Source organism: Trachemys scripta, chromosome 10, assembly GCF_013100865.1.
Source record: "Trachemys scripta elegans isolate TJP31775 chromosome 10, CAS_Tse_1.0, whole genome shotgun sequence".
NCBI lineage: Eukaryota > Metazoa > Chordata > Testudines > Emydidae > Trachemys > Trachemys scripta.
This window is the reverse complement of record NC_048307.1, coordinates 16,612,202-16,638,743: the sequence shown is the minus strand read 5'-3', so window position 1 is coordinate 16,638,743 and position 26,542 is coordinate 16,612,202. Positions and strand designations below refer to the sequence as shown.

At 45.9% G+C, this 26,542-nt stretch overlaps 2 protein-coding genes across 6 annotated transcripts in view; one reads left to right on the top strand and one right to left on the bottom strand.

Moving 5' to 3' along the window:
* The window catches only part of PDILT (protein disulfide isomerase like, testis expressed), a 48,497-nt gene extending 24,173 nt beyond the window's left edge, over positions 1–24,324 (bottom strand). The window contains exon 1 of the mRNA XM_034784420.1: positions 24,028–24,324. Coding sequence (XP_034640311.1) covers positions 24,028–24,226 — 199 coding nt within the window. The 5' untranslated portion in view covers positions 24,227–24,324. The remainder of the gene's footprint in view (positions 1–24,027) is intronic.
* LOC117884209 (acyl-coenzyme A synthetase ACSM4, mitochondrial-like) overlaps positions 17,687–26,542 on the top strand; it is a 29,808-nt gene continuing 20,952 nt past the window's right edge. For 4 of the 5 annotated variants that reach the window (XM_034784418.1, XM_034784415.1, XM_034784417.1 and 1 more), the window contains exon 1: positions 17,688–17,863. The gene's annotated coding sequence lies outside the window, so the exon portion shown is untranslated. Of the gene's footprint in view, positions 17,864–26,542 lie in introns of all 5 variants that reach the window. The other variant, XM_034784419.1, reaches the window with a different exon arrangement.

Here is a 26,542-nt window from a genome sequence, read left to right as displayed (position 1 = left end):
GAAGTGCTCACAATCGACGCCGGTACTCCAGCTCGCCGAGAGGAGTACGCGGCGTCGACGGGGGGGAGACTTCCGGCCGCGTCTGGACCGCGGTAAGTCCGGACTAAGGTACTTCGAATTCAGCTACGTTATTAACGTAGCTGAATTTGCGTACCTTAGTCCGAAGTCCGGACTAAGTGGGGACCAACCCTTAGGGTATGTCTACACTATGAAATTAGGTCGAATTTATAGAAGCCGGTTTTATAGAAATCGGTTGTATACAGCTGATTGTGTGTGTCCCCACATAAAATGCTCTAAGTGCTCTAGTCGGCGGACCGCATCCACAGTACCGAGGCTAGTGTCGACTTCCGGAGCATTGCACTATGGGTAGCTATCCCACAGTTCCTGCAGTCTCCACCACCCATTGGAATTCTGGGTTGAAATCCCAGTGCCTGAATGATGCAAAACAGTGTCGCGGGGGGTTCTGGGTACATGTCGTCAGGCCCCTCCCCCTCCGTCAGAGCACCGGCAGACAATAGATTCGCGCCTTTTTACCTGGGTTACCTGTGCAGACAACATACCACGGCAAGCATGCAGCCCGCTCAGATCAGCTCACCGTCACCATATGTCATCTGGGTGCCGGCAGACTTGGTACTGCATTGCTACACAGCAGCAGCAGCTAACTGCCTTTTGGCGGTAGACGGTGTAGCATGAGTAATAGCCGTGGGGCTGGCAGCCGTATGGCTGCATTGCACCAGCCCCTTGCCTTTTGGTAGAAGATGATATATTACGATTGGTATCCGTCATCATCGTACTGCAGTGGCTGTCAATCATGGGCACCTGGGCAGCCATGCAACTGTCTCAATGATGATGGCTATCAGTCGTAGTATGCTATTTTCTGCCAATTGCCCAGTATTGTCTGCTAAGCACCCAGAAGAGGCCGAGGGCGATCTGGGTGCTGGCAGACGTGGGGCTGCATTGCTACACAGCAGCAGCCCCTTGCCTTTTGGTAGAAGATGGTATATTACGACTGGTATCCATCGTCATCGTACTGCAGAGGCTATCAGTCATGCTGCACCGTCGGCTGCCAGCTTAAGATGTAAAAAATAGATTTGTTCTGTATTCATTTGCTTCCCCTCCCTCCGTGAAATCAACAGCCTGCTAAACCCAGGGTTTTCAGTTTAATCTTTGGGGGGACCATTCTGTGTGACAGTTGTTTGTGTTTCTCCCTGATGCACAGCCACCTTTCTTGATTTTAATTCCCTGTACCTGTACGCCATGTTGTCACTCGGCCCTCCCTCCCTCCCACCCTCCCTCATTCCCCTGGTCCATCAGATACTAGTTTTGCGCCTTTTTTCAGACCAGGCGCCATAGCTAGCACTGGGATCATGGAGCCTGCTCAGATCACCGCGGCAATTATGAGCACTATGAACACCACGCGCATTGTCCTGGAGTATATGCAGAGCCAGGACATGCCAAAGCGAAACCCGGACCAGCCGAGGAGGCGATTGCAGCGCGGCGACGAGAGTGATGAGGAAGTTGACATGGACATAGACCTCTCACAAGGCACAGGCCCCAGCAATGTGGAAATCATGGTGTTACTGGGGCAGGTTCATGCCATGGAACGCCGATTCTGGGCACGGGAAACAAGCACAGACTGGTGGGACCGCATTGTGCTGCAGGTGTGGGACGATTCCCAGTGGCTGCGAAACTTTCGCATGCGTATGGGCACTTTCATGGAACTTTGACTTGCTTTCCCCTGCCCTGAAGCGCCAGAATACCAGGATGAGAGCAGCCCTCACAGTTGAGAAGCGAGTGGCGATAGCCCTGTGGAAGCTTGCAATGCCAGACAGCTACCGGTCAGTCGGGAATCAATTTGGAGTGGGCAAATCTACTGTGGGGGCTGCTGTGATCCAAGTTGCCAGGGCAATGAAAGACCTGGTGATATCAAGGGTAGTGACTCTGGGCAACGTGCAGGCAATAGTGGATGGTTTTGCACAAATGGGATTCCCAAACTGTGGTGGGGCCATAGACAGAACCCATATCCCTATCTTGGCACTGGAGCACCAAGCCACCGAGTACATAAACTGCAAGGGGTACTTTTCAATGCTGCTGCAAGCCCTGGTGGATCACAAGGGACGTTTCACCAACATCAACGTGGGATGGCCAGGAAAGGTACATGATGCTCGCGTCTTCAGGCACTCTGCTCTGTTTCGAAAGCTGGAGGAAGGGACTTTCTTCCCGGACCAGAAAGTAACCGTTGGGGATGTTGAAATGCCTATCGTGATCCTTGGGGACCCAGCCTACCCCTTAATGCCATGGCTCATGAAGCCGTACACAGACAGCCTGGACAGGAGTTAGGACCTGTTCAACTACAAGCTGAGCAAGTGCCGAATGGTGGTGGAATGTGCATTTCGATGTTTAAAAGCGCGCTGGCGCAGCTTACTGACTCGCTCAGACCTCAGCGAAAAGAATATCCCCATTGTTATTGCTGCTTGCTGTGCACTCCACGATATCTGTGAGAGTAAGGGGGAGACATTTATGGCAGGGTGGGAGGTTGAGGCAAATCGCCTGGCCGCTGATTACGCACAACCAGACACCAGGGCGGTTAGAGGAGCACAGCAGGGTGCGGTGCGCATCAGAGAAGCTTTGAAAACGAGTTTTGTGACTGGCCAGGCTACGGTGTGAAACTTCTGTTTGTTTCTCCTTGATGAACCCTCCGCCCCCTCCCCCCACCCGGTTCACTCTACTTCCCTGTAAACCAACCACCCCACCCTCCCCTCCGCACTTCGAGCACCGCTTGCAGAGGCAATAAAGTCATTGTTATTTCACATTCATGCATTCTTTATTAATTCCTCACACAACTAGGGGGATAATTGCCAAGGTAGCCTGGGATGGGTGGGGGAGGAGGGAAGGAAAAGGACACACTGCATTTTAAAACTTTAACTCTTGTTGAAGGCCAGCTTTCTGATGCTTGGGCAATCATCTGGGGTGGAGTGACTGGGTGGCCGGAGGCCCCCCCACCGTGTTCTTGGGCGTCTGGGTGAGGAGGCTATGGAACTTGGGGAGGAGGGCTGTTGGTTACACAGGGGCTGTAGCGGCGGTCTCTGCTCCTGCTGCCTTTCCTGCAGCTCAACCATACGCTAGAGCATATCAGTTTGATGCTCCAGCAGACGGAGCATCAACTCTTGCCTTCTGTCTGCAAACTGACGCCACCTATCATCTTCAGCCCGCAACTTGCTCTGTTCATCCCGCGATTCAGCCCGCCACCTCTCCTCTCGTTCATATTGTGCTTTTCTCATGTCTGACATTGACTGCCTCTACGCATTCTGCTGTTCTCTATCAGCGTGGGAGGACATCTGGAGCTCCGTGAACATATCGTCCCGTGTCCTCAGTTTTCTCTTTCTAATGTTCACTAGCCTCTGTGAAGGAGAAACATTTGCAGCTGTGGAGGAGAAGGGAGAGGTGGTTAAAAAAGACACGTTTTAGAGAACAATGGGTACACTCTTTCGTTACAAGGTCGCATTTTTCCTCTTATAGTGAGAGCCTGCCGGTTTGGTATGAGACATTACTCACGCAGTGCCAGGCAACAGATTTCGGCTTGCAGGCAGCCATGGTAAGCCACAGTCTTTTGGCTTTTTTAACCTTCTTAACATGTGGGAATGGTTTCAAACAGCAGCGCCCTCATTTCCCATATCAAGGATGAATTGGGTTGGCCATTTAAAATGGGTTTTCAATGTAAAAGGAGGGGCTGCGGTTTCCGGGTTAACATGCAGCACAAACCCAACTAAACCACCCCCCACACACACACCCGATTCTCTGGGATGATCACTTCACCCCTCCCCCCACCGCGTGGCTAACAGCGGGGAACATTTCTGTTCAGCCGAGCAGGAACGGGCACCTCTGAATGTCCCCTTAATAAAATCACTCCATTTCAACCAGGTGACCGTGAATGATATCACTCTCCTGAGGATAACAAAGAGAGATAAGGAATGGATGTTGTCTGCATGCCAGCAAACACCGGGACCATACGCTGCCATGCTTTGTTATGCAATGATTCCAGACTACGTGCTACTGGCCTGGCGTGGTAAAGTGTCCTACCATGGTGGATGGGATAAGGCAGCCCTCCCCAGAAACCTTTTGCAAAGGCTTTGGGAGTACATGAAGGAGAGCTTTCTGGAGATGTCCCTGGAGGATTTCCGCTCCATCTCCATACACGTTAACAGACTTTTCCAGTAGCTGTACTGGCCGCGATTGCCAGGGCAAATTAATCATTAATCATTAAACACGCTTGCTTTTAAACCATGTGTAATATTTACAAAGGTACACTCACCAGAGGTTTCCTGTGTGCCCTCAGGGTCTTGGGTGAGTTCGGGGGTTACTGGGTTCCAGGTCCATGGTGACAAACATATCCTGGCTGTTGGGGAAACCGGTTTCTCCGCTTCCTTGCTGCTGTGAGCTACCTACATTACCTCCATCCTCATCTTCCTCGTTCCCCGAACTCTCTTCCCTGTGTGTTTCTCCAGTGAGGGAGTCATAGCACACGGTTGGGGTAGTGGTGGCTGCACCCCCTAGAATGGCATGCAGCTCCACGTAAAAACGGCAAGTTTGCGGCTCTGCCCCGGACCTTCCATTTGCTTCTCTGGCTTTGTGGTAGGCTTGCCGTAGCTCCTTAATTTTCACGCGGCACTGCTGTGCGTCCCTGTTATGGCCTCAGTCCTTCATGGCCTGGGAGACCATTTCTAATACTTTGTCATTTCTTTTACTGCTACGGAGTTCAGCTAGTACTGATTCATCTCCCCATATGGCGAGCAGATCCCGTACCTCCCATTCGGTCCGTGCTGGAGCTCTTTTACGATCCTGGGACTCCATCACGGTTACCTGTGCTGATGAGCTCTGCGTGGTTACCTGTGCTCTCCACGCTGGGCAAACAGGAAATGAAATTCAAACATTCGCAGGTCTTTTCCTGTCTACCTGGTCAGTGCATCTGAGTTGAGAGTGCTGTCCAGAGCGGTCACAATGAAGCACTGTGGGATAGCTCCCGGAGGCCAATAATGTCGAATTTCATCTACACTACCCCAATTCTGACCCGCAAAGGCCGATTTTATCACTAATCCCCTCGTCGAAGGTGGTGTAAAGAAACCGGTTTAAAGGGCCCTTTAAGTCGAAAGGAAGGGCTTCGTCGTGTGAACATGTCCAGGCTTAATTCGATTTAATGCTGCTAAAGTCGACCTAAACTCATAGTGTAGACCAGGCCTAAGGGTAGGGTCATTTAATTCATATAAAGTCACTTAAGTCAGCTGATTTTCAAAGCGACTGAGTACCCAAAGTTCCCACCAACACAGGTTTTTATAACACAGTTTGTATGTGTTGGAGCTGTGGGAAGTGGGTTCTAGTCAGCACTCTGCAAGTGTATGTTCTGTTATTATGGAGAAGGGGACAAGAAATGAATTGCCTGTATCCTGCTCCTTCGAACTCAAAGGTATGTATCAGATAAATGCTAAGAGTTCTCAAGTTTTGCAACTTGTGGAAAGGACTTTTAAAAGCAAGTTAGTTTAACTTTCTACTGATAAAACTGAGGTATGTTATCACCTCATTTGGCTTGCTTTACTATTTAACCTAAAGAGGGGAGTGAAAACTTGAAATACTGATTTCCTTTCAATCCCTGACAGAAACATTTTAGTTTTATCAATATACCTTTCAAGCAGGGACAGATAGTCTGGGTTATTTATAAACCAAATTGTAAATCCAATGGCATGACTGTTTTTTTAATCTAATGTCTCTTGTACTACCATAGAACTGGAAATAAATACAAGTCTCTACAATTTTCCTAATCAAGACACTGCCTTATATAATAGTACCAAAAAGTGAGTGACATTTTCATTAGAGCTCTCATAAATGAATGGCAGATAAAACGTTTAATCTAGCTCAGTGATCAGTTACATTTCCCTGCATGATTCATCATCATCGTCATCGTTCTGAGTCCCCACCATAAATCATTCCTCTATCCAACCAGTGCAATCAGGATCATGAATAGTAATACCCAGCAACTTCTTTCTATTATTAGTTATTTGACCTGTATGTGGATTCAGTCCTGTAAAAAAGCTTTGGAATCAATGGCACAAAGCAGTTTATCAGCTGAGGATCTGGTTACTTGTTTTTATGTGATCTAATGGAGCTCAGGAAAGGCAGTGCTGGTACTCCTGGATTTTAATCCCACCAACGTGCTGTGTTACTTTAGTCATGTCATTCAGCAAAATATTAAAGTATGTGCTTAACTTTAAACATATGCTTATATCTCACCGAAGTAAGTTGGAGTGTCTGTTGCAAATGGGAGATGCATCAGGCCATTAATTTCTGTGTATCTTGGTTCTCCCAAGTGTAAAATGAGTGTGATATCACCTACCTTCTTTCCGGGGTCAGTCTGGAATGTGCTTTGTTGGGGGTGTGCATGTGCTGATTTCATTCTTCTTTTTAACAATAGTTTTCTAAGTGAGTTTATAAGACCTTCTAGAAGTGTAAGGATCAGACAGTCAACAGTGCTGGCTCCTTCTGAGTTGTAACAGAAAATATTGGGTGACCTCTTGGCTTCACCAAAATCAATGAAAACTTTGCCATTGACTTCAGTAGGTCAGGTTTTCACCCAGTGAGTGTATGGCAGGGATGGGCAAACTTTTTGGCCCAAGGACCACATCTGGGAATAGAAATTGTATGGCGGGCCATGAATGCTCACAAAATTGGGGTTGGGGTGCAGGAGGGGGGTGAGGGCACCGGCTGGGGTGCAGGCTCTGGGGTGGGGCTGGGGATGAGGAGTTTGGGGTATAGGAGGGTGCTCCGGGCTGGGACCGAGGGGTTTAGAGGGTGGGAGGGGGATCAGGGCTGGGGCAGGGGGTTGGGGTGCAGGCTCCTGCTGGGGGTGTGGGCTCTGGGGTGGGGTTGGGGATGAGGGATTTGGGGTGCAGGAGGGTGCTCTGGGCTGGGATCAAGAGGTTTGGAGGGCGGGGGGGATCAGGGCTGGGGCAGGGGGTTGGGGCGCGGGGAGAGGCTCAGGGGTGCAGGCTCTGGGCAGCGCTTACCTCAAGTGGCTCCCGGAAGCAGCGGCATGCCCCTTCTCCAGCTCCTACATGGAAGCGCGGCCAGGTGGCTCTGCGCGCTGCCCTGTCTACAGGCACCACCCCTGCAGCTCCCATTAGCTGCGGTTCCCAGCCAACGAGAGCTGCTGGGGCAGCACTTGGGGCGGGGGCAGCGTGCGGAGCGGAGTCCCCTGGCAGCCCCTACGCATAGGAGCCGGAGAGGGACCATGCTGCTGCTTCCGCGAGCTGTGTGGAGTGGCACCCGACCCTGCTCCCCAGCTCAAGAGCCGGAGCGGGGCAAGCCCCAGAGCCCGTTCCCCACTGGGAGCTGGAGGGCTGGATTAAAACAGCTGGTGGGCCGAAGTTTGCTCACCCCTGGTTTGTTAAAAATGCTGACTTACAATTCTACTTTCTCAAAACATTAACCTGTTAGATTCTACTAACTTGTTTCTCATGTAAACTATTTTTAACTCCGAGATTCAGAAGCTGTTACAAGCCCATCCATCAGAGCAGCTGCTCCAGGTGCAAATATGCCAAATGAAATTCTTGTCAGGGAAAAAAAAAGTTAGTGGGGTCTAGTTTACCATGGTGGTGAATGCCACAGAACTTTCTAGATGGACGGGACGTCTCTACATAAAATAAATCGGACTAAAAGCAGCAGTGGATCAAACTGTGATCTAATTACCTGTAGAGTTACAGTTTCATCAAATAAAGTAATTTTGATTTTACAGGAGGATAAAATCTATCAGAAAATTCTAACTTTAGTTGCTCTCTCTTTGCTAACTATAAAAATGGTCCGACCAACCTTCCCCCCCCCCACACACAAATTTTGTAAAATATTTGCCCTCCAAATTAAACTTTGTATGTAGAGTGCCAATCCAAGCACATTTATTATATTCCAGTTGTAAACTACTGTAAATACGAGTATTTGATAGAAAATCTGACTTACCATGTACATAAATGGCACATCCAAAGTATAAAAAACTTTAGAACAGATGAGGCAATGTTTGCCAAGCCCAGGCAGGTTATGCTTTAAAATAGGCACAGAGAAAATTGGTGCATTTTTAGTAACACGGGCTGTGGTAGACATGGAGCTGCTATGTAATCATCTAAGAATCATCTATGAATAGTGTATTCTGGGCAGTGTGGTGCAGTTACTGGGTAGCTACACTGGGTTATTAGAATGTCCTGTATGAACGTATTGGTCTAGCTTAATAGGACGCTGTTGGAAAAAGAAGCAGGAAAGCAATACAGTAGCAAGTATTAAGCATGCGAGTAGTCCCACTGACCTCAAGACAAGCACATGCTTAAGTTCTTTGCTGAATTGAGGCTTTAATGCTTAAAATAAGGAAGAAAATGCTTTTAAATTTAACTTTTAACCAAATTTTTGATACTCTCCCACCAACATAGCGCTGTGCACACCGGCGCTTATGTCCATGCAACTATGTTGCTCAGGGGCTGGTTTATTCACACCCCTGAGTGACATAAATTCTGCCCACATAAGATGTAGCGTAGACATAGCCTGAGGCTAGAACAACTACACCGATTCCAATGTCAGTGGGATTAGGACATGTGCAGAACACAGGGGTAGATGCAGTTGGACAGCCAGTCTGTTGGCATAGAGCTTAAGACAGGGTTGGCAAAGGTCACCATTGAAAAACTTCTGGTTGGGGTGACAAGACTGGTAACTACACTACAAATAGCATCTCTATTGCTTATCAACTTATTGAATCAAACACAGCTGTCAGAAAACGAATGACCCTTAAAATGTCATCAGACCCATCATTAGATTTTATTTGGTAGGGGGTGGTCTTCAGCTAAATGTCAATACTTTATTTATTTATTAAAGACAGTATTTTGGGATTTTAAAGGACTGACTTTTACTGACTTGTCTCCTTCGATCATCACTAAATTCCCACTCACCCAGTCTCATCACTGGTTTGTGAGGAGTTCTTCTGATGATCTTTTTAAAATGGACCTGAATCTAAAACTCAGCCCTTATCAGTGCAAGTGGATTGTGACAAATTGAGCATGGGCACAGCAGACAGTGGAAATAAAATATCCAGCATGTGAAGCTGAAGACAATTCAGGTTGCTTAGTTCAGGTACAGGAAGAGGAAACAATAGGACATAAAGATACAGTTGTTAAAAGAATCTCTTTTCCTCTTGCTATTCTCATTATTTTCCTGCTGTTCTCTTTTCATGTTGCTAGTCTCATTCTTTCTGACTTTCAGTAAAAATCAAGCATCAATGAGTGACTTTTAAATTGCTTATTTTTACCAAGGGGAACCTTTCACATGCTTATGCAATGTTATGAATCATTTCTTTGTGTGAGGAAAGTGCCTGCAAAGAAGGACAGTGGTCACTCTTCTTACCGGTTCAGCTGATTTCCAAAGTTTCTGTCGCTTTAGGAGCTACAGTAAGAACACGGAGATTTCTGAAGTATCCTCATCTTTAGAGAAAATCACACACGCGCGCGCGCGCGGTTTGCGGGGTGGTTGCTTGTTTGTTGTGTTTTGCCTGGTTTTGCTTCTTTCCAATGTACAGAAAAGGCCTGAACCTTTTTTTTTTAAAGTATTTAATTCCTGCTTTCTACATTATAAATTCAAGTCTTGTCGATGTTGTTTTCCTGGGCAGACTCAACTGGAGAACTAGTATGCTTATGACATTGCAGATGTCATGAAAGTAAAACCTGATGAATTGAGAGGGAAACTGATTTTGAATCAAACTGTTTAAAAGTTGGATTTTTGCTTGCCCCTATTATTTATAGATTTGCATTCCAGGAGCACCTAAAGGGCCCAACTGTGATGAAGGCCCATTGTGCTAGGTGCTGTACAAACACGTAGTGAGACGTAGGCCCTGCCCTGAAGAGTTTATATCCTGAATAAATAACATGGACAAACGGTAGGAGGGAGAAATACTATTGTCTCCATTTTATAGATGGGGCTCTGAGGCACGGAGAATATCATGCCCAAGTCATATAGAAAGCTTACGATGGAATTGGGAATTGGAATCGAGAGCTCTTGAGTCCTATCAGGCCAGCCTTCTTAAACATAGCGACATCACAAATGAGCCACTGATTTTTTTTTGTTTTGTTTTGTTTAAGAATGCAACTTATTAGACTAAGATATATTGAAATGTGATCATTAGGGATGAGATTAGCCAATACAAAAATAGTGTATTTAATGGCCCTACAGCATCCTTTAAATGAGTCTACATGGAAGCACAGCAGTTGTCTCCATCTTTACCTAATTGTCATCTGCCTCCAGTTTCACTCTGCGGTCTTTATTGATGGTCCTGGTGATTACTGTAGTAGCAGTGAGCCTGCCTGTTGTCAGGCTAAGTACTGATTTCCTAGCACTTAGCTGACCGTGCCAGAATCTCAGCAGGCCCACTCTGCATGTTTCGGTGTGTAGGCTGCTTATTCCATTTCTCTGCAGACATATAATTTTCCCTGTAGAAAACTCTTGAGGGGGCCTGGAAGTCAGAAGGGCTTTGTTTTAGTCCTGTCTCTGCTGCAAACTTTCCTGTGAACTTGAGCAAGTCATTTAAAGCCTGATCCTACTGACACTGAGATCAATGGGAAAACTCCCCCTGATTTAAAAAAAAAAAATCAAAACAAGGAGTCCTTGTGACACCTTAGAAACGAACAAATTATTTGGGCATAAGCTTTCGTGGGCTAGAACCTGCTTCATCAGATGTATGAAGTAAAAAATACAAGAGCAGGTATAAATACATAAAAGGATGGGGGTGCTTTACCAAGTGTTAGGTCTGTCTAACAAGATAAATCAATTAACAGCAGGAAACCAAGGGAGGAAAAATTACTTTGAAGTGGTAAGAGAGAGGCCCATTACAGACAGTTAACAAGAAGGTGTGAGTAACAGTAGGGAGAAATTAGTATTGGGGAAATTAAGTTTAGGTATTGTAATGACCCAACCACTCCCAGTCTTTATTCAGGCCTAATCTGATGGTATCTAGTTTGCAAATTAATTCCAGTTCTGCAGCTTCACGTTGGAGTCTGTTTTTGAAGTTTTTTTTGTTGAAGAATTGCTACTTTGAGGTCTGTTATTGAGTGACCAGAGAGATTGAAGTGTTCTTCTACTGGTTTTTGAATGTTATGATTCCGGATGTCAGATTTGTGTCCATTTATTCTTGTTCTTAGAGACTGTCCGGTTTGGCCAATGTACATGGCAGAGGGGCATTGCTGGCACATGATGGCATATATCACATTGGTAGATGTGCAGGTTAACAAGCCCTGGCTGGTGTGGTTAGGTCCTGTGATGGTGTCCCTTGAATAGATATGTGGACAGAGTTGGCACTGGGGTTTGTAGCAGGGTTTGGTTCCTGGGTTGGTGGTTTTGTTGTGTGGTATGTAGTTGCTGGTGAGTATTTGCTTCAAGTTGCGGGGCTGTCTGTAAGCGAGGACTGGCCTGTCTGCAAAATGTGGCCCATAATCTCTTGGGTCAGTTTCTGTGCTAAATTGGGTTAATATAACTGTGACGTTATATGATTAAAATATGACCATGTAGGTCATTGTTAAGGCTAAGATTTTGTCACGGTTATTTTTAGTAAAAGTCATGAACAGGTCATGGGCAATAAACAAAAATTCATGGAGCCCGTGAATTGTCCGTGACTTTACTAAAAATAAGCAGGGGGCAGGGCTATGTAAGGGGGAGGATTGGAGTCCCATGGGACGAGGGGGACTGACAGGCCACAGCTGCGGGACAGGGGTGCGCAGCCTCCACTGCAGCCCCCTCCAAGCCACCACCAGGGGGGAGTGTGCATGGTCCTAGGAAGCTGCAAGGGGGGCATGCGGCCCCGGCTGCAGGCCCCGCCAAACCCATGACACTGTGGGGCTAGGGCACACGGCTCTGGCTGCAGCCCTGGCGGAAGCTCCGGGCCTGAGGCACATGGCCATGGTTGCAGCCCCCACCAATCCCAGGACACTGCAGGGCTAGGGCTCACACCCCAGCTGCAGCCCCTGGTGGAAGCCGCTGGGCATAGGGTGGCCAGACAGCAAATGTGAAAAATCGGGACGGGGGTGGGGGGTAATAGGAGCCTATATAAGAAAAAGACCCAAAAATCCAGACTGTCCGTACCCTAGCTGGGCAGGGGTGCATGGCCCCGGCAGAAGCCGGGGGGTTAGGGTTGCAGGGTCCTGGGGTTCTAGCCAGCCCCAGTTGCAGGGCAGGGGTGCACAGCCCACCTCCGCCTCCTGAAGCATAGAAGTCATGGAGGTCTGGTAAAATCACAGAATCCGTGAATGCCATGACCTTAGTAGCCTTAGTCATTGTTGCTACCACTGTTATATAATCACAGCAAATCTTCTACAAAGTGTGACATGTAAGGTGTCTATGGAAAAGTTATAATTTGCGGAATAGGATTATCCTTTTTGTATGCATGTATCATTTTTGTATTTGAAGTTATGATCATTGACTATGTACCTGTATTTCAAATGTGTTTGCTCCTGTGGTAACTCCCACAAGGCAATTTACATCCAGTCTAGCCAGCACATTGTGAAGGGAATATTTAAGTTGACAGCCCCTCAACTAACACAATGGACCATGGAAGAAGCCTATCCACATCTGATGGACTTTCCTGAGGACATTCTAGCTAGAGCAGGGGTCGGCAACCTTTCAGAAGTGGTGTGCCAAGTCTTCATTTATTCACTCTAATTTAAGGTTTCGTGTGCCAGGAATACATTTTAATGTTTTTAGAAGGTCTCTTTCTAGAAGTCTATAATATATAACTAAACTAGTGTTGTATGGAAAGTAAATAAGGTTTTTAAAATGTTTAAGCTTCATTTAAAATTAAATTAAATTAAAATGCAGAGTCCCCCGGACCAGTGGCAAGGACCCGGGCAGTGTGAGTGCCACTGAAAATCCGTGCGCGTGCCTCCTTTGGCACGCGTGCCATAGGTTGCCTACCCCTGAGCTAGAGTATAGGTAATGGCTGCCATGACTCACCAAAGCATGCTAGGGTATGAACTCCATCTTGTGTGCCTGTACTTTTCCACAAACGATGCCAAGGGCTTTGTTTGGGATAATGATATTTCCCTCCACATGGCATAAGCTATAAAAGGTCCTGGAAACATCTCCATTTTGCCTCTTTCCTTCTCACACCTCTGGACTATGGATTTATACTAATGGGAGCATTCTAACCAAGGGACTGAGGACCTTCCAATCATTCTGGGGGCAACCAGAGACTTAACCAGTTAGCAGTTTATGCCATCACTGCTTCAAGCCTGATCCAAGAACTTTGCAAATATTGTATGTACTTGATTCCTTTAACCAATTTTAACTCTCTCACCTCTCTTTCTTTTTATAAATAAACCTTTAGATATTAGATCCTCAAGGATTGGCTGTAAGCGCATATTTGGGTAAGATATGAAATATTCATTAACTTGGTGGGTAATGTATCCAATCTATTGGGATTGGTAGAACTTTTTATATGATGAACAAGATTTTTATTAATCCTCATCATATTTGACTTGGCTGTCTGGGTCGAAGCCCAAGGCTGGGTTGCTTTAAGGAAATTGTGTTTTTGGCTTCTGGGTAACCAGTAAGGCATTGTGGAACCTGTTTTGTTGCTAGCTTGGTAGATCTAAGTATTGGAATAACCACCAGTTTGGGGGATTGTCTGCCTCATTCTTTGCAGTTTGCCCTAATTTAGCAATCTGTGTGGCTCCCCTGGGACCCCGGTCACAATAAACTTGCTCACATGGGTGTTGTGAGGCTTAAGTCACTAATGTTTATAACATGATTTAAGATCCTCCAATAGAAGGTATTATACAAATGCAAGAATTATTTTAGATCTTGGGGACTTGTAATCAGTGTGTCCCAGACAAACTTCAAAATGTTCAATAAAATCAACATGCTCTATTCACATCCATAATGTATGTGTATGAACAGCATTGGCAAAGGGGTATTAGAGCATCACGGTACCTATTTTACATTCCCAAATGTATGTGTCCCTTGGCCTGCTCCCCCATGGGCTTGCATATGGTACAGAACAATTTGTGACCATTTTCAGGAAACTTGGCCTTAAGGAGTAAGACTAGTGTTTTCAGGGCAGCCTAACGCACTTAGGTACTCAAATGGCATTGACTTCCCAACCCTTAGGCTCCTTTGAAAACCCCAGCGGTAGATGTCTTTGTTCGTCATATACCCTAACTACTTTGAGAGGCATGGACTTCAAAAGAGATACACGATCAGCTTTCACTGCTAGAGTCCATTTTGGATGTTGGCTTTATGATTAAAAAATTAGATTCCCATACTTTTTTTTCCTAAGAAAACCCAATTTTGATTAACAATTCACAGGGACTGGAGAAATTTCCAAGGGAGGGGAGTGTTTTTGATAGAAATACATCTTTCTGTTCCCTGTATTTAATTCATCCTGGTATGTCTCATATACTGATGTTTGGAGGTTCTCTGTACAGATGTATTTCTTTCCCACTGATGCGGGATAGTGTTCTCTAGTATTGCTATAATGTCATTATTGCCTTTTTAAAAGTCATCATTTGCCAACAGTTACCTCAATTTTTATCTGAGACACCACAGATTTCCTTTGTGCTTAGCAGGAGAAATCATTCTGGCACCTGTACCGTATTAGTTGACTTTTTTTTTAATGGCAATCACTGTATTTGTTGTTGTTCTGTGTCCAGAGCCTAAGGAATGCCATTAACTTGTTACACTTCTTTCCTGCCAGCTGAATGTAGTACTCTTGTAATGTGCTAGACTGAAAGCACTAGGAAACAATTTCTGTCTATCCACTGAATAGGCACCCTGGAATAAGAGTGTCCATGTGGAGAGTTATACTGGTATTATCACCTTTGGTTTAAATTCACACCCTTGCTTGTACTGATATAACCTTCCTGTGTAAAGAAGCCTATAAAGTCTGAGTGGGTCAGCTACTGTTACTGGAGCTCTGTCAGAATGCAATGGAAACAAATCTCCCAACTGGCTTGTCTTAGAGGCAGGGGAGCAGCTATTCACCTACCCCACCAACTTCCTAATATCAGAATGGTTCTCCTCTAGGCCAGCCAAAGGACTCAGCAACTGGACCTTCCTCTCCACAGCCCTCCTGCTAGGGTATCCATGGAGACAGGCTCTTGAAGCATCAGTTTCCCCCATAATATGCTGTGAATTCCACGCATGCCTATAGCCCGCCCTGGCACACAGTACTATATAGATTCAGATACAACACCCATAACATTCCTGTGCTGGAGGTGTAACATAATCCCTCAGCCAACATCTATCATTGGCAGAACTGTTTAACTCTGCAAGTTACATATTCAGGAAAACCCAAAAGGGAGGCAGTATGGCCTAGTGGATGGAGCACTGACTGCTCAGAACTCTTGGGTTCTATTCCCAGCTTGGCTACTGGCCTGCTGGGTGACCTGAATAAGCCTTTCACCTCTCTCTGCTTCAGTTTCCCTGTCTGCAAATTGGGGATAATTATCCTGACCTCCTTTGTAAAGTACTTGAAGATCTACTTATGAAAAGCACTGCATAAGAACTAGGTAATAGTAAAATTGCTGCTGACTACATGCTAATGTCACTGTCCTCTCCAGGTTAGAGCTTTACAGGAAAGGACAAAAGGACATTCATAATTATTTAACTCTCCAAAGCTTTAAGAATATCAGCTACAGCCCTTTTTTGTGCTAGGTTTAAATCCGTTGGTAAATACAGGGAACCACCACCAGAGCATACACCATCTGGGCAGGTGTTTTAAGCCTGAACTGCTGTTTTGTATTCGGAGAGCTTCCCCTGACATAAAAAACAATGATTATCTGAGCTAGTGCAAGGTTTGGGTATAAACCAGGTGGGATTATGGGGCAGCCTGTGGGAATCCTGCAATTTGCTGAAATGACTGACAATCCTGGCTGGAAACAGGCATGAGTGGGGCTGCTGCCACCCTGAAAGGCATACTCATCTTTTATTTTCAAGGTATATGAAACCTGAAGGGGGCTATGTTCGTAATACAAAAATTGCTGGCCTTCTACAAAATCCATACTGCCTTGACTCCCGTAAACCTTCCCTTCTGACTTCCCTCCCACCCCCGTTACTGTATTTCAGTCATTTTCCCAAACCCACAAACACTTACTGTACTACAGAATATTTCCAAAGTATGGCCAAACCCACCCCCAAATGTCATCAGAATATAAATATTACAGCCACTAATCTGAGCAGCTGAAGACTTATAGACACCTTTTAACACCCTGGGGTAGTTCCTCTGAGGACACAAGGAGGCACATCAATGGCAGACTACATAGGCTTCTTTACACAGGAAGGTTATATCAGTACAAGCAAAAGTGTGAATTTAAAGCAGCGTGATAATACCAGTATAACTCCCCACATGGACACTCTTATTCCAGGGCATGAGGGCCTTTTTTATAAGTTTAACTTATTTATCTTTGGAATAAAACTGTCCACACAAGGAGTTATACCATTTTAACTATATCAGTATAAGTATACAAGTACAACTGGTAAAACTTTCCCATGTAGACCAGCTCTAAGCAGGGGGTTCCTCCTGCCTGTAGTAAGAACTCTCTTTCCTCCATCCTAATGGAAATTCAAAAGAATATTGTTATGCTGGAGGGTGTTGGTAGACACCAACCAGCGTGTGTTTGATCTGTGAGCAATCACAGACCTCACTGAAGCCAACACCAAACCCTTTCCCTTAGCCTGAATGAGGGAGCAAACAAATGCTCCTTTGTTTTCTGATAGCTGAAACAATAGAAACTACTGCCCAAACATGGACCAGCCTAACAAGGCTGGAATAGAAGCTGAGCCATGAGGGCTGAGAAGTTTCCATGGCAAATGCAGGAGCTGAAATTGGTTGGATTGCAGCAGTATGTGTGTCTGTGGGAGGGAGAAGCAGAAGGACATCAGGAAATCAGCTAGGAAAGCCAAGAGAGGGCCAGAGAAGCACTGGCAGTGTGGTGATGAGAGGAACAGGAAGCCAAGAGAGAGTACTTCTTTTAGGCAGAATGCTGGCCACAGCAGGCTTGGAATTGTGAACAAGGATGGAAATTGCCTTCTGTTTGTTCCTACAGTGCATGAGAAAGAGGAATTTGTGTACACTCTTTGGTGCAATCCTGTTTATTTACAAAGAAATATCAGACTTGTATCATCAATTTCTGCTGATAACACACACAACCCAGAAAGGCCTTGAATATTGGCTAACCACTCAGGCCAAAACGGACAATAATATTCCCAGCTCTCTACTGTTGGTTGACACACCAGAGCACAGATAGCAGTCAGACCATTCCGGTGTGGTCAGTCAGTGCCACCTGAGGTCACACGCACAGTGCAGAAATGGTATGTGGTTAAGACAGCCATGTTGTGTCTACTAGCCTCCCCTGAAATACAGGAAAGAAGGTGGTGGCAAATTTGAGTGCCATGGCATTATTTCCAAACTGCATTCCCTAGTTATGATTAACTCTCTGCTCTTTTGCAAAAATGAAAGAAATTTGAATTTCTACTCCCTGCATCCTCTCAGTATTGCGTCTCTCCTCATTTTCTTACTGCAGAGCACAACCTATTACAGAGAATGAGCTAGTGAAGAGGACAGAGAGGAGAGAGATTTCTGGTCATCGCTTCATGCGATACTGGGACTTTGCCCTGTTTGCTTTGCACTGCGCATTTGACTGGTGCTGCCAGACAGAAGTCAGTGGCTTTTCTTTTTTGCAAACTTTGAGAGAAAACGGGCCCTGGACATTGTGCTGAGCTGACTGACACCAGAAGGTTTGGGCAGTCTCTGGAGGGGAAGCACTAAAACAGGACTGTCCTGTTGAATACTGTGGGGCTGGTAAGTATGTAATGAGATGCAATGGGGAAAGGGTTGGGGAGGATTAATAAGGGATAGGCCTGAATTACCCCTACATGTGGACCTTGTATTCACAGCTAGGTTTGGAGTAGAGTTTGCATCTCAAACCCCAATCTGTAATGGACGAAAGCCAAAGAACCCAAACTTTGCAGAATTTTGTGTTCCATCTCATTCTCTGTCCATCCTTCCACAATCAGAGATGGGCCCAAGAAATGAAGGATGATCCTGTGCTGACTCAGGAGGTCTAAAATTAACTCCTGGCTGCCCCACAAGCTTCCTGTGTGACCTGGGGCAAGTCGCTTCATCTCTCTATCTCAGTTTCCCATCTGTGAAATGGTGATAACAACTAGAGCTGTGCAAATTTTTTTTTTTTAAAAAAACCTTGTTTTGGATCAAACTGACAATGAAATTTTACAGACTGTTTGGTGAATCAAAAATTTGGAAAAAAATTGTTTCTGGTTGAACTAAAAATTTCATTTTGATACTGACCATTTTGAATCTTACTGATTTGTTGTTTAATAACATTAAAGGATTTCTTTTAAATGAAATCTCCTCAGAGCAGAGAATGTTTCTTATCCTCTCTCTCTGTGTGTGTGTGTGTGTGTGTGTGTGTGTGTGTGTGTGTGTGTGGTGCCTAGTGCAATTAAGCTCTGGGTTCAGCTGAGGCCCCTACATGCTACTTAATACAAATAATAATGAACGTTTGGCTACAAACACTCCAAAGTCCACAGGCACTTGGATCTGATCCTTTAGTTCAGCGCACTGTAAAGCTGGGAGCCTTCTGTGAAATTTGGATTCTGGTTCGATGTCAAACATCCCATCGCCAAGTTCAGAATGTTGCATTCTGGGCTTTTAATTGGGGCCCCTCTCTAACGACACCCCCAAATTAAGGCTGAATTAGCTTAAAAAATTCTGACTGGCTGAACCTATTCTGCAAACTACCTGTTGACTGAGCACTCCGAGTATGGTACAGTCGATAGAGCAGCAGCCCAAGGTTAAGCCCTAGGAACAGAGCGTTGGGGCTTTCGCTGTCCTAGGCAGACTAAAAACTCTGCGTCACCCATAGTGCTTAGTCACCCCCATAATAAACCTGTCACAAGACATTTTCCTGCCTCAAGCAACCTCCCTTTCTGCAGAACTGGCTCTGCCTGGAAGTTTGCATCATCTTCTGGCTATAGTGCGCTCTCATATCTATATAAGACATATATAGGATTCCCTCATCTCTACAGTTACACCTACCTCCTCTCCATATAGTCTCTTGAGCTACTGTGCAGTGTTAAGTCTCTGTGCACCTGGGGCTCGATCCTGCAACATATGCTGAGCAATCTGTCCTGATCCACCAACACACTAAGTGTGGGCTTAATGTGCCTGAAGTCAATGGAGCTAGTCCCAGGGCCGGCTCCAGGATTTTGGCCACCCCAAGCAGCCAAACACACACACACACACACACAAAAAAAAGCCGCGATCACGATCTGCGGCGGCAATTTGGCGGGAGGTCCTTCTCTCCGAGAAGGAGTGAGGGACCGTCTGCCGAATTGCCACCGAACAGCTGGACGTGCCGCCCCTCTCCGAAGTGGCCGCCCCAAGCACCTGCTTGGTAAGCTGGTGCCTGGAGCCGGCCCTGGCTAGTCCCTACTTAGAAGTTCAGTGTGTCTCAAACGATTTGCTGGCTCAGAACAGAGTGAGCAGCCCTGTGCAAGATTGAGCCCTTAGAGAAGATGGCATGTGGAAAAAAGGCTGAAAACAATTGCTTTGAGGGTATTTCAAAACAAAACCAACATGATCATTGTCTTATCATCACTATTTGCCACGACCTTTTAGGAAGAAAATGTTCTGCAGTAAAATGTCTGCCTGAATTAGAGACTGGCGAGACAAGGTAATCTCTTTTATTGGACCAACTTCTGTTGAAGAGCCAACTTCTATTGGTGATTAGAGCAGAGGCAACACACAACTGTTGTTTGGCGGGGCGGGGAGGAATGTATTTTGAACCCACTTACTGCAAAAAAAAAACAAAAAAACCACCCCTGGCAGAAATCGGGGGGGAGGGGAGGGCTTGGAGGGGCACATGACCCCATGTGTCCATCCTCCCCATACATCACCTCTGGATTAGAGAATGACAGATTGGTTTCAGTAACTCAGAATTCTAATTTTTCTATGTTTGTTGGGGTTATGGTGTAAATCCAGGGTCAGCAACCTTTGAGAAGTGGTGTGCCAAGTCTTCATTAATTTAAGGTTTCACGTGCCAGTAAAAGGTTTCACATGCCAGACCAGCAGCATGGGCAGCAGATGGAACCCCAAACCGGCAGTGGGCTGAGCGGCTCATCCCGCTTCCGGTCTGGGGTTCCATCCGCTGACCCCTGTCAGCCAGGGTCCCAGCCGCCGGCCCTGCTCAGTCTGCCGCCAGCACGGGTTCCATCCATCCAGGCCAGCAGCGGGCTGAGCGGGGCCGGCGGCCGGGACCCCGGCTGGCAAGGGGCTAGCAACCGGAACCCCAGACCGGCTCATCCCGCTGCTGGTCTGGGGTTCCGTAATCCAGGCCGGCAGTGGGCTGAGCCGGGCTAGTGGCCGGGACCCCGGCTGGCAGCAGCATGCCACTAAAAATCAGCCTGCGTGCAGCCTTTGGCACACATGCCGCAGGTTGCCGACCCCTGGTGTAAATGATTCTGGACTAACACTTGCTCACAAATGAGCTAGACTAAAAAGACCACATGGGGCTGATGACTATCAGTGCTACAGGAGCTGGTTCTCAAATGGCTTTAGAGGATTAGATCTGCTCTCTGAATTTATCTGACCTTCTTGGATCAGATTGTGCTGGCAGTCTCATGCCCAGAGGCTTTCCCCATCCCTAATCTTGCTGGCTGTGTTTTTATTTGTGTGCAGCTTTTCTGTTGGGATGCTGGAAGCAGGACCGGCTCCAGGGTTTTGGCCACCCCAAGCAGCCAAAAAAAAAAAGCTGCGATTGTGATCTGCGGCGGCAATTCGGCGGGAGGTCCTTTGCTCCCAGCGGGAGTGAGGGACTGTCCGCTGAATTGCCGTCGAATACCTGGACGTGCCGCCCCTCTCCGGAGCAGCCGCCCCAAGCACCTGCTTGCCACGCTGGTGCCTGGAGCTGGCCCTGGCTGGAAGGTCCGTGCTGGAAGAGTTCATTCATTCAGACGTGTTCTATGACTTTCATTTGCTTAAATATATATCTCTATATGGGTAAAACTGTGCAAACACTTCTGGCTGTAAAATATTGGATTCTGCAGTGCCAACCTCCTCTGCTTAGGTGAGCAGAAGGGACCTAAAGCAACTACAGCTTCCCCTGGCCATATGGAAAGTGGGGGTGTCACCTCTGCAGCACCAGCCCTCACCAAAACCCCACTCTGCCAGGATGCCTCTCTGTGGGAGTCAGTGCTGCAAGGTTGTAGAGGAATATCAGGGGCAGGAGGGCATCAAACATATGGCCAGCTACTTTACCCAGCATCAACCCCTGCTCAGCCCAGGTATTTTGGCACAAAAATCATCCTAAAATCTATTGTGTCCTGTCTGTCGCCGATGCTGGGCAGCCAGTGGGGGATGCAGTGAACAGCAGCAGGGTCAAACCTCTATGGCCAAGTCCTGCCCTGCAGGGTAATGGGGGGCTGTTTCCCATACTGCCCTCTATATTTTGCAGAAGTGGATGTGATTGGGCTACACGTATGGTGCCATATGTTGGGGCTGAAGCTTTTCTCCCTCAGTCGTATGACACTAGAGCATATTTTCCTGTGTCTGGGGTTTATTCATCTGGGTTTTCTGCTCTCTCCCAGAAATTGGCTCTTACTTTCTGAAACACCCTGGATTGATTCTCTGAGATTCCACAAACAGAAACCGAGGGATTTTGTTAACACTTGGATACAATCCGAGTCATCTACAGCAGTTCAGTTTTTAAAGAAAAAAAGCAGCGAAAAGCCTTAGACTGAGGCCCTGAATAGGAGTTAATTGTGGCTGTACACGGCCACCACGGGAAAAGTTTACTTTAGCAATAGGAGCCCGCTATGGCTTCCTAGTGTATCACGGTAATCCTAAAGCAATGGCAAACAATGTCATTGAACACTGCCTCAAAATACATGGGGTAGAGCGAGATCCACTCTGTTTAGATTTTATTTCTATTTTAACTTACAGGTGGCTGTGATGGTTTTGTTTTTTATCTTCTCAGCTACCGAAAGGCATCACCCAACCCAACACTCTAATACTGTAAGCCATTCACTATATGTCTCTTATTTTCCCCAATGAGACTGCAGCACGTATGATACAAAAAGAAAAGCCACAGGCATGCCCACAACAATGATTCCCATCTAAGCGAATATTAATGTCAGCTCTTGCAACCTAATATAAAAAGAGTCTCACACCCAACTGTTGCAAAGAACCATCCCCAGAAGCCTAAAGACTTATAAAAGAGGAGCTACCACTTGCCATGAACCTTGCACAAGAAACTAAAGGAGTGAAGAGAATGTAATAAGAGTGATTAAGGGAGCAGCAGATAAAGTCATTCAGGGTCATGCAAGTGGCCTCTCATTTTGTGCACATACAGGGTTTGCATACACAATTGCTGCAAAATATATCCTTGGAAAATTAGACCGAGACCATGGAAGCTGAGGGCATTCAGTCAACATTGTGCAGGATGCAGCCTGAAGCTCTCACAGTCCCATCTCAGTATCACTGTCCCTATTGTTATACTATTGTAGCATCATGGCCCCATTAGACAGGCACTGTACTAACACATGTTAAAATACAGCCCCTCTACCAAAGAGGTTACTGTGACAGTGTACCCCATAAGGCTTTATGGGGAGGGGGTGCTTATAAATGTATGTATGACATAACTGGAATATGTTTTGTGCTGCCTGTGCCATGTAACATATCTCCGTAAGGGTTATGGTCTACTATATCTATTCATCCTATTTGTACATATATATCATTTTCTACTCGAGGTTAAGAATATGGGCTGTATGCTTGCCTGATTTCTAAGTAAGCTTTGTGAGGCATTTGGTCAGCTTCTTTAGGAAGGAATTTGCCAGGTTAAGTACCTGATCAGGAGACACTTAGGGAACAATGCATCTTGGAATGCTCCAATCCACATGAGAAGTCTTCCTGGAGACATGCAAGATGCCATGTGGACAATGGCGTCGGCCTGCAAAGACTGAGTCATGCAGGGGCATGTGACTTGCCCAGGTGACTCCAAAACTCCATCTTGGAGCTGGGCTTTGCATAGGAGGGAGGAGGGGGGTCTCCACCCACAAGAGAGAGTCTACTTAAACCTGGGAGAGACCCCTCCAGGTTGTCTTCAGCTGGCTAAAGAAGGAGCCTCTCCACCACCCCCCCAGGATACTTGAAGGAGACTGAAACAAAGGACAGTAACTACAGGGGGTGTGAGTGATTGCTGGACCCAGGCTAAAAGGAGCTTAGCCTGTAAAAGGGAGCACTCTGGAACTGGTGAGGAAATTATCTGTATTCAGTTTGATTAGGCATAGATCTGCGCATTTTATTTTATTTTGCTTGGTGACTTACTTTGTTCTGTCTGTTACTACTTTGAACCACTTAAATCCTACTGTCTGTATTTAATAAAATCACTCTTTATTTAGTAATTTACTCAGAGTATGTATTAATACCTGGGGGAGCAAACAACTGTGCATATCTCTCTATCAGTGTTATAGAGGGCGAACAATTTATGAGTTTGCCCTGCATAAGCTTTATGCAGAGTAAAACGGATTTATCTGGGTTTAGACCCCATTGGGAGCTGGGCATCTGAGTGCTAAAGACAAGCACGCTACTGCAAGCTGTTTTCAGGTAAACTTGCAGCTTTGGGACAAGTGATTCAGACCCTGGGTCTGTGTCTGGAGCCAGACGGGAGTGTCTGGCTCAGCAAGACAGGGTGCTGGAGTCCTGAGCTTGCAGGGAAAGCAGAAGCAGGGGTAGTCTTTGCACATCTGGTGGCAGCTCCCAAGGGGGTTTCTGTGATCCAACCCGTCACAGTTACAATCTAAATTACGACAAAAAATGCATGTGGACAAAACAAACAAAAGGGAGCTGGTGGAGGACAAGGTAACAATAAAGCAAACGTATCTTAAACACTAGGACTATTAGTTGTGGAGCCACCAATATAGTATGCAGCCTTCATTCATACTCACAGAACTCCACCAGCAGATACTTCGTTTCCTTCAGTGCTCTGTCAAAGTTGCTCTTTTTCAGCACCAGAATGTTGTTCTCCTCTTTGATTTTGGGGAGTCTGGCTTTCTTTGGCTTTGTTACCTTTGGGCCTAAGCCATCCTCTGCTCCAAGACTCGAGAGAAATGGTAAAATGAGGAATGAAAGCCACAGTGTCTTCATCCTGCACCTACTGCACTTCACAGGCACGGAGTGAGAAAAAGGGACTACGCTGAATGTTTGCTGTTAAAATGGCCTTTACCTTATCAGCAGACCAAGTGGCTAATTCCCACATGATAACACTGATAACAAAACCTGCCATGAGTGGAGCCAACCTTGCTCCTCCACAGGGAAGTCAGAGCTGTTAACTCATACGATCACTTTTTAGCAATGTTTGGAAAACCAATTCCTGGGCAGTTAAGGGGGAAAGGTTCTCATGAGCATTGTAATCAATGAGAACAATATCTGGAGAGGGAGAGAGGAAATACTGAATAAAGCTTGGCTATAGAAATGTGAGTTGAGTTAATAATGTACCTATAATTAAGAACGTCAGCTATGTTATTAACTTTACCCAGAATTGATTTAGAGATGACACGGATGTCCCCACTGGAACTTAGATGCCTATGAACATAAGAGGGCCTTGATAACTGCTCTTAAGGATAATATTTGGTCATCTGTTATACTAATGGGACTGCTGACTGAAGGTCTGATCCAAACCCCACTGACATTAGTAGAAAGACTCCCATTGATTTACAAGGGTGTTGGATCATATCCCAAATAAGGTAAAATTCAGTGGGTGAAATCTTGGCTTCACTGAAATGAGTGGGAGTTTTGTCACTGGCTTCGTTGGAGGCAGGATTTCACCTACTTTGAGAAATGGTAGCAGCATCTAGCCCATAGTAATTCTTTGAAGGTGCAAAGCACTCTGTAAATCCAAAGCAGTATTACTATAAATTGTTAGAATTCTATACAGGGCATATGAGGGTACCCTTTTCAGAGCATGTTGAAGAATATCCTTACAGAGAGATGGTGCATTACAGGAATAACAGATGATTTATTTCCTGAAATATTTGCCACATGGTAACTAAAAAAGAAACAGCCTTGTACATTCCTAACGTCCTTTTCTTAGATTATTGACTGGAGTGCAGTGTAGCATACAGGCCAAAGGTAAAGCTTCTGCAGAGGAGACCAGATGATCTGTTGTGAATCTTCACAATCGCTTGCTTTCCTTTGACATCTCACTGAACCTCTTCTTTACAGACATTTCCAGGGTGTAGATGGCCATTTCTTTCTTGGGAAAGTATTGAACGGTGTCTTTACCATTATAATTTCCTTTTCTTAAAGTAGTCATTCAAAGAGTCGGGATGATACCATTTCTGAGAAAGTTAGGAAACCCGTTCTAGGAGGTCCACTTACTCATGGCTATAGAGGCATCTGGTTTTTGAGAAGAAGGAAGGGAGAACATGAAAATATTTGATAGGGTCTTGGAGAAGGAAGGTGTGGTCCAGTGGCTAGGCCTTGTTTCCAGTTTCAACTCTGCTATTGTTCTGATCTGTGACCTTGGACAAGTCACTTTGCACCTCTGTACCTTAGCTTCTCCATCTATACAATGGCGGTAATACTACTACCTTCCTTTGTGGAACACCTGGAGATATAAAAACAATGAGGAGTCCGGTGGCACCTTAAAGACTAACAGATTTATTTGGGCATAAGCTTTTGTGGCTTAAAAAAAACCCTTCTTCAGATGCATGGTGTGACAGGTTTGATCAAGGGCCAAGACTACCTTTGCTCCTGCTTTCCCCGTCAGCTCAGGACACCAGCACCCTGTCTTGCTGAGCCAGACATCTAGTCTGCTCCAACACAAACCCAGGGTCTGACTTACTTGCCCCAAAGCTGCAGACTTAACTGAAAGCAGCTTACAGAAGTGTTCTTGTCTTTAACACTCCGATGCCCAACTCCCAATGGGGTCTAAACCCAAATAAATCAGTTTTACCCTGTATAAAGCTTATACAAGGTAAACTCATAAATTGTTTGCCCTCTATAACACTGATAGAGAGAGATGCACAGCTGTTTGCGCCCTCCCCCCCACCAGGTACTAATACATACTCTGGTTTAATTAATAAGTAAAAAGTGATTTTATTAAATACAGAAAGTAAGATTTAAGTGATTCCAAGTAGTAACAGACAGAACAAAGTGAATTACCAAGTAAAATAAAATAAAACACGCAAGTCTATGTCTAATACAGTAAGAAACTGAATACAGATAAGATCTCACCCCGAAAGATGTTTCAATAAGTCTCTTTCACAGATTGGACACCTTCCTAGTCTGGGCACAATCCTTTCCCCGGTACAGCCCTTGTTCTAGCTCAGGTGGTAGCTAGGGGATTTCTCATGATGGCTCCACTCTTTCTTCTATTCCACCCATTTATATATATTTCACATAAGGTGGGAATTCTTTGTCCCTCTGGGTTCTCACCCGCCCCCCCCTTCCTCAATGGAA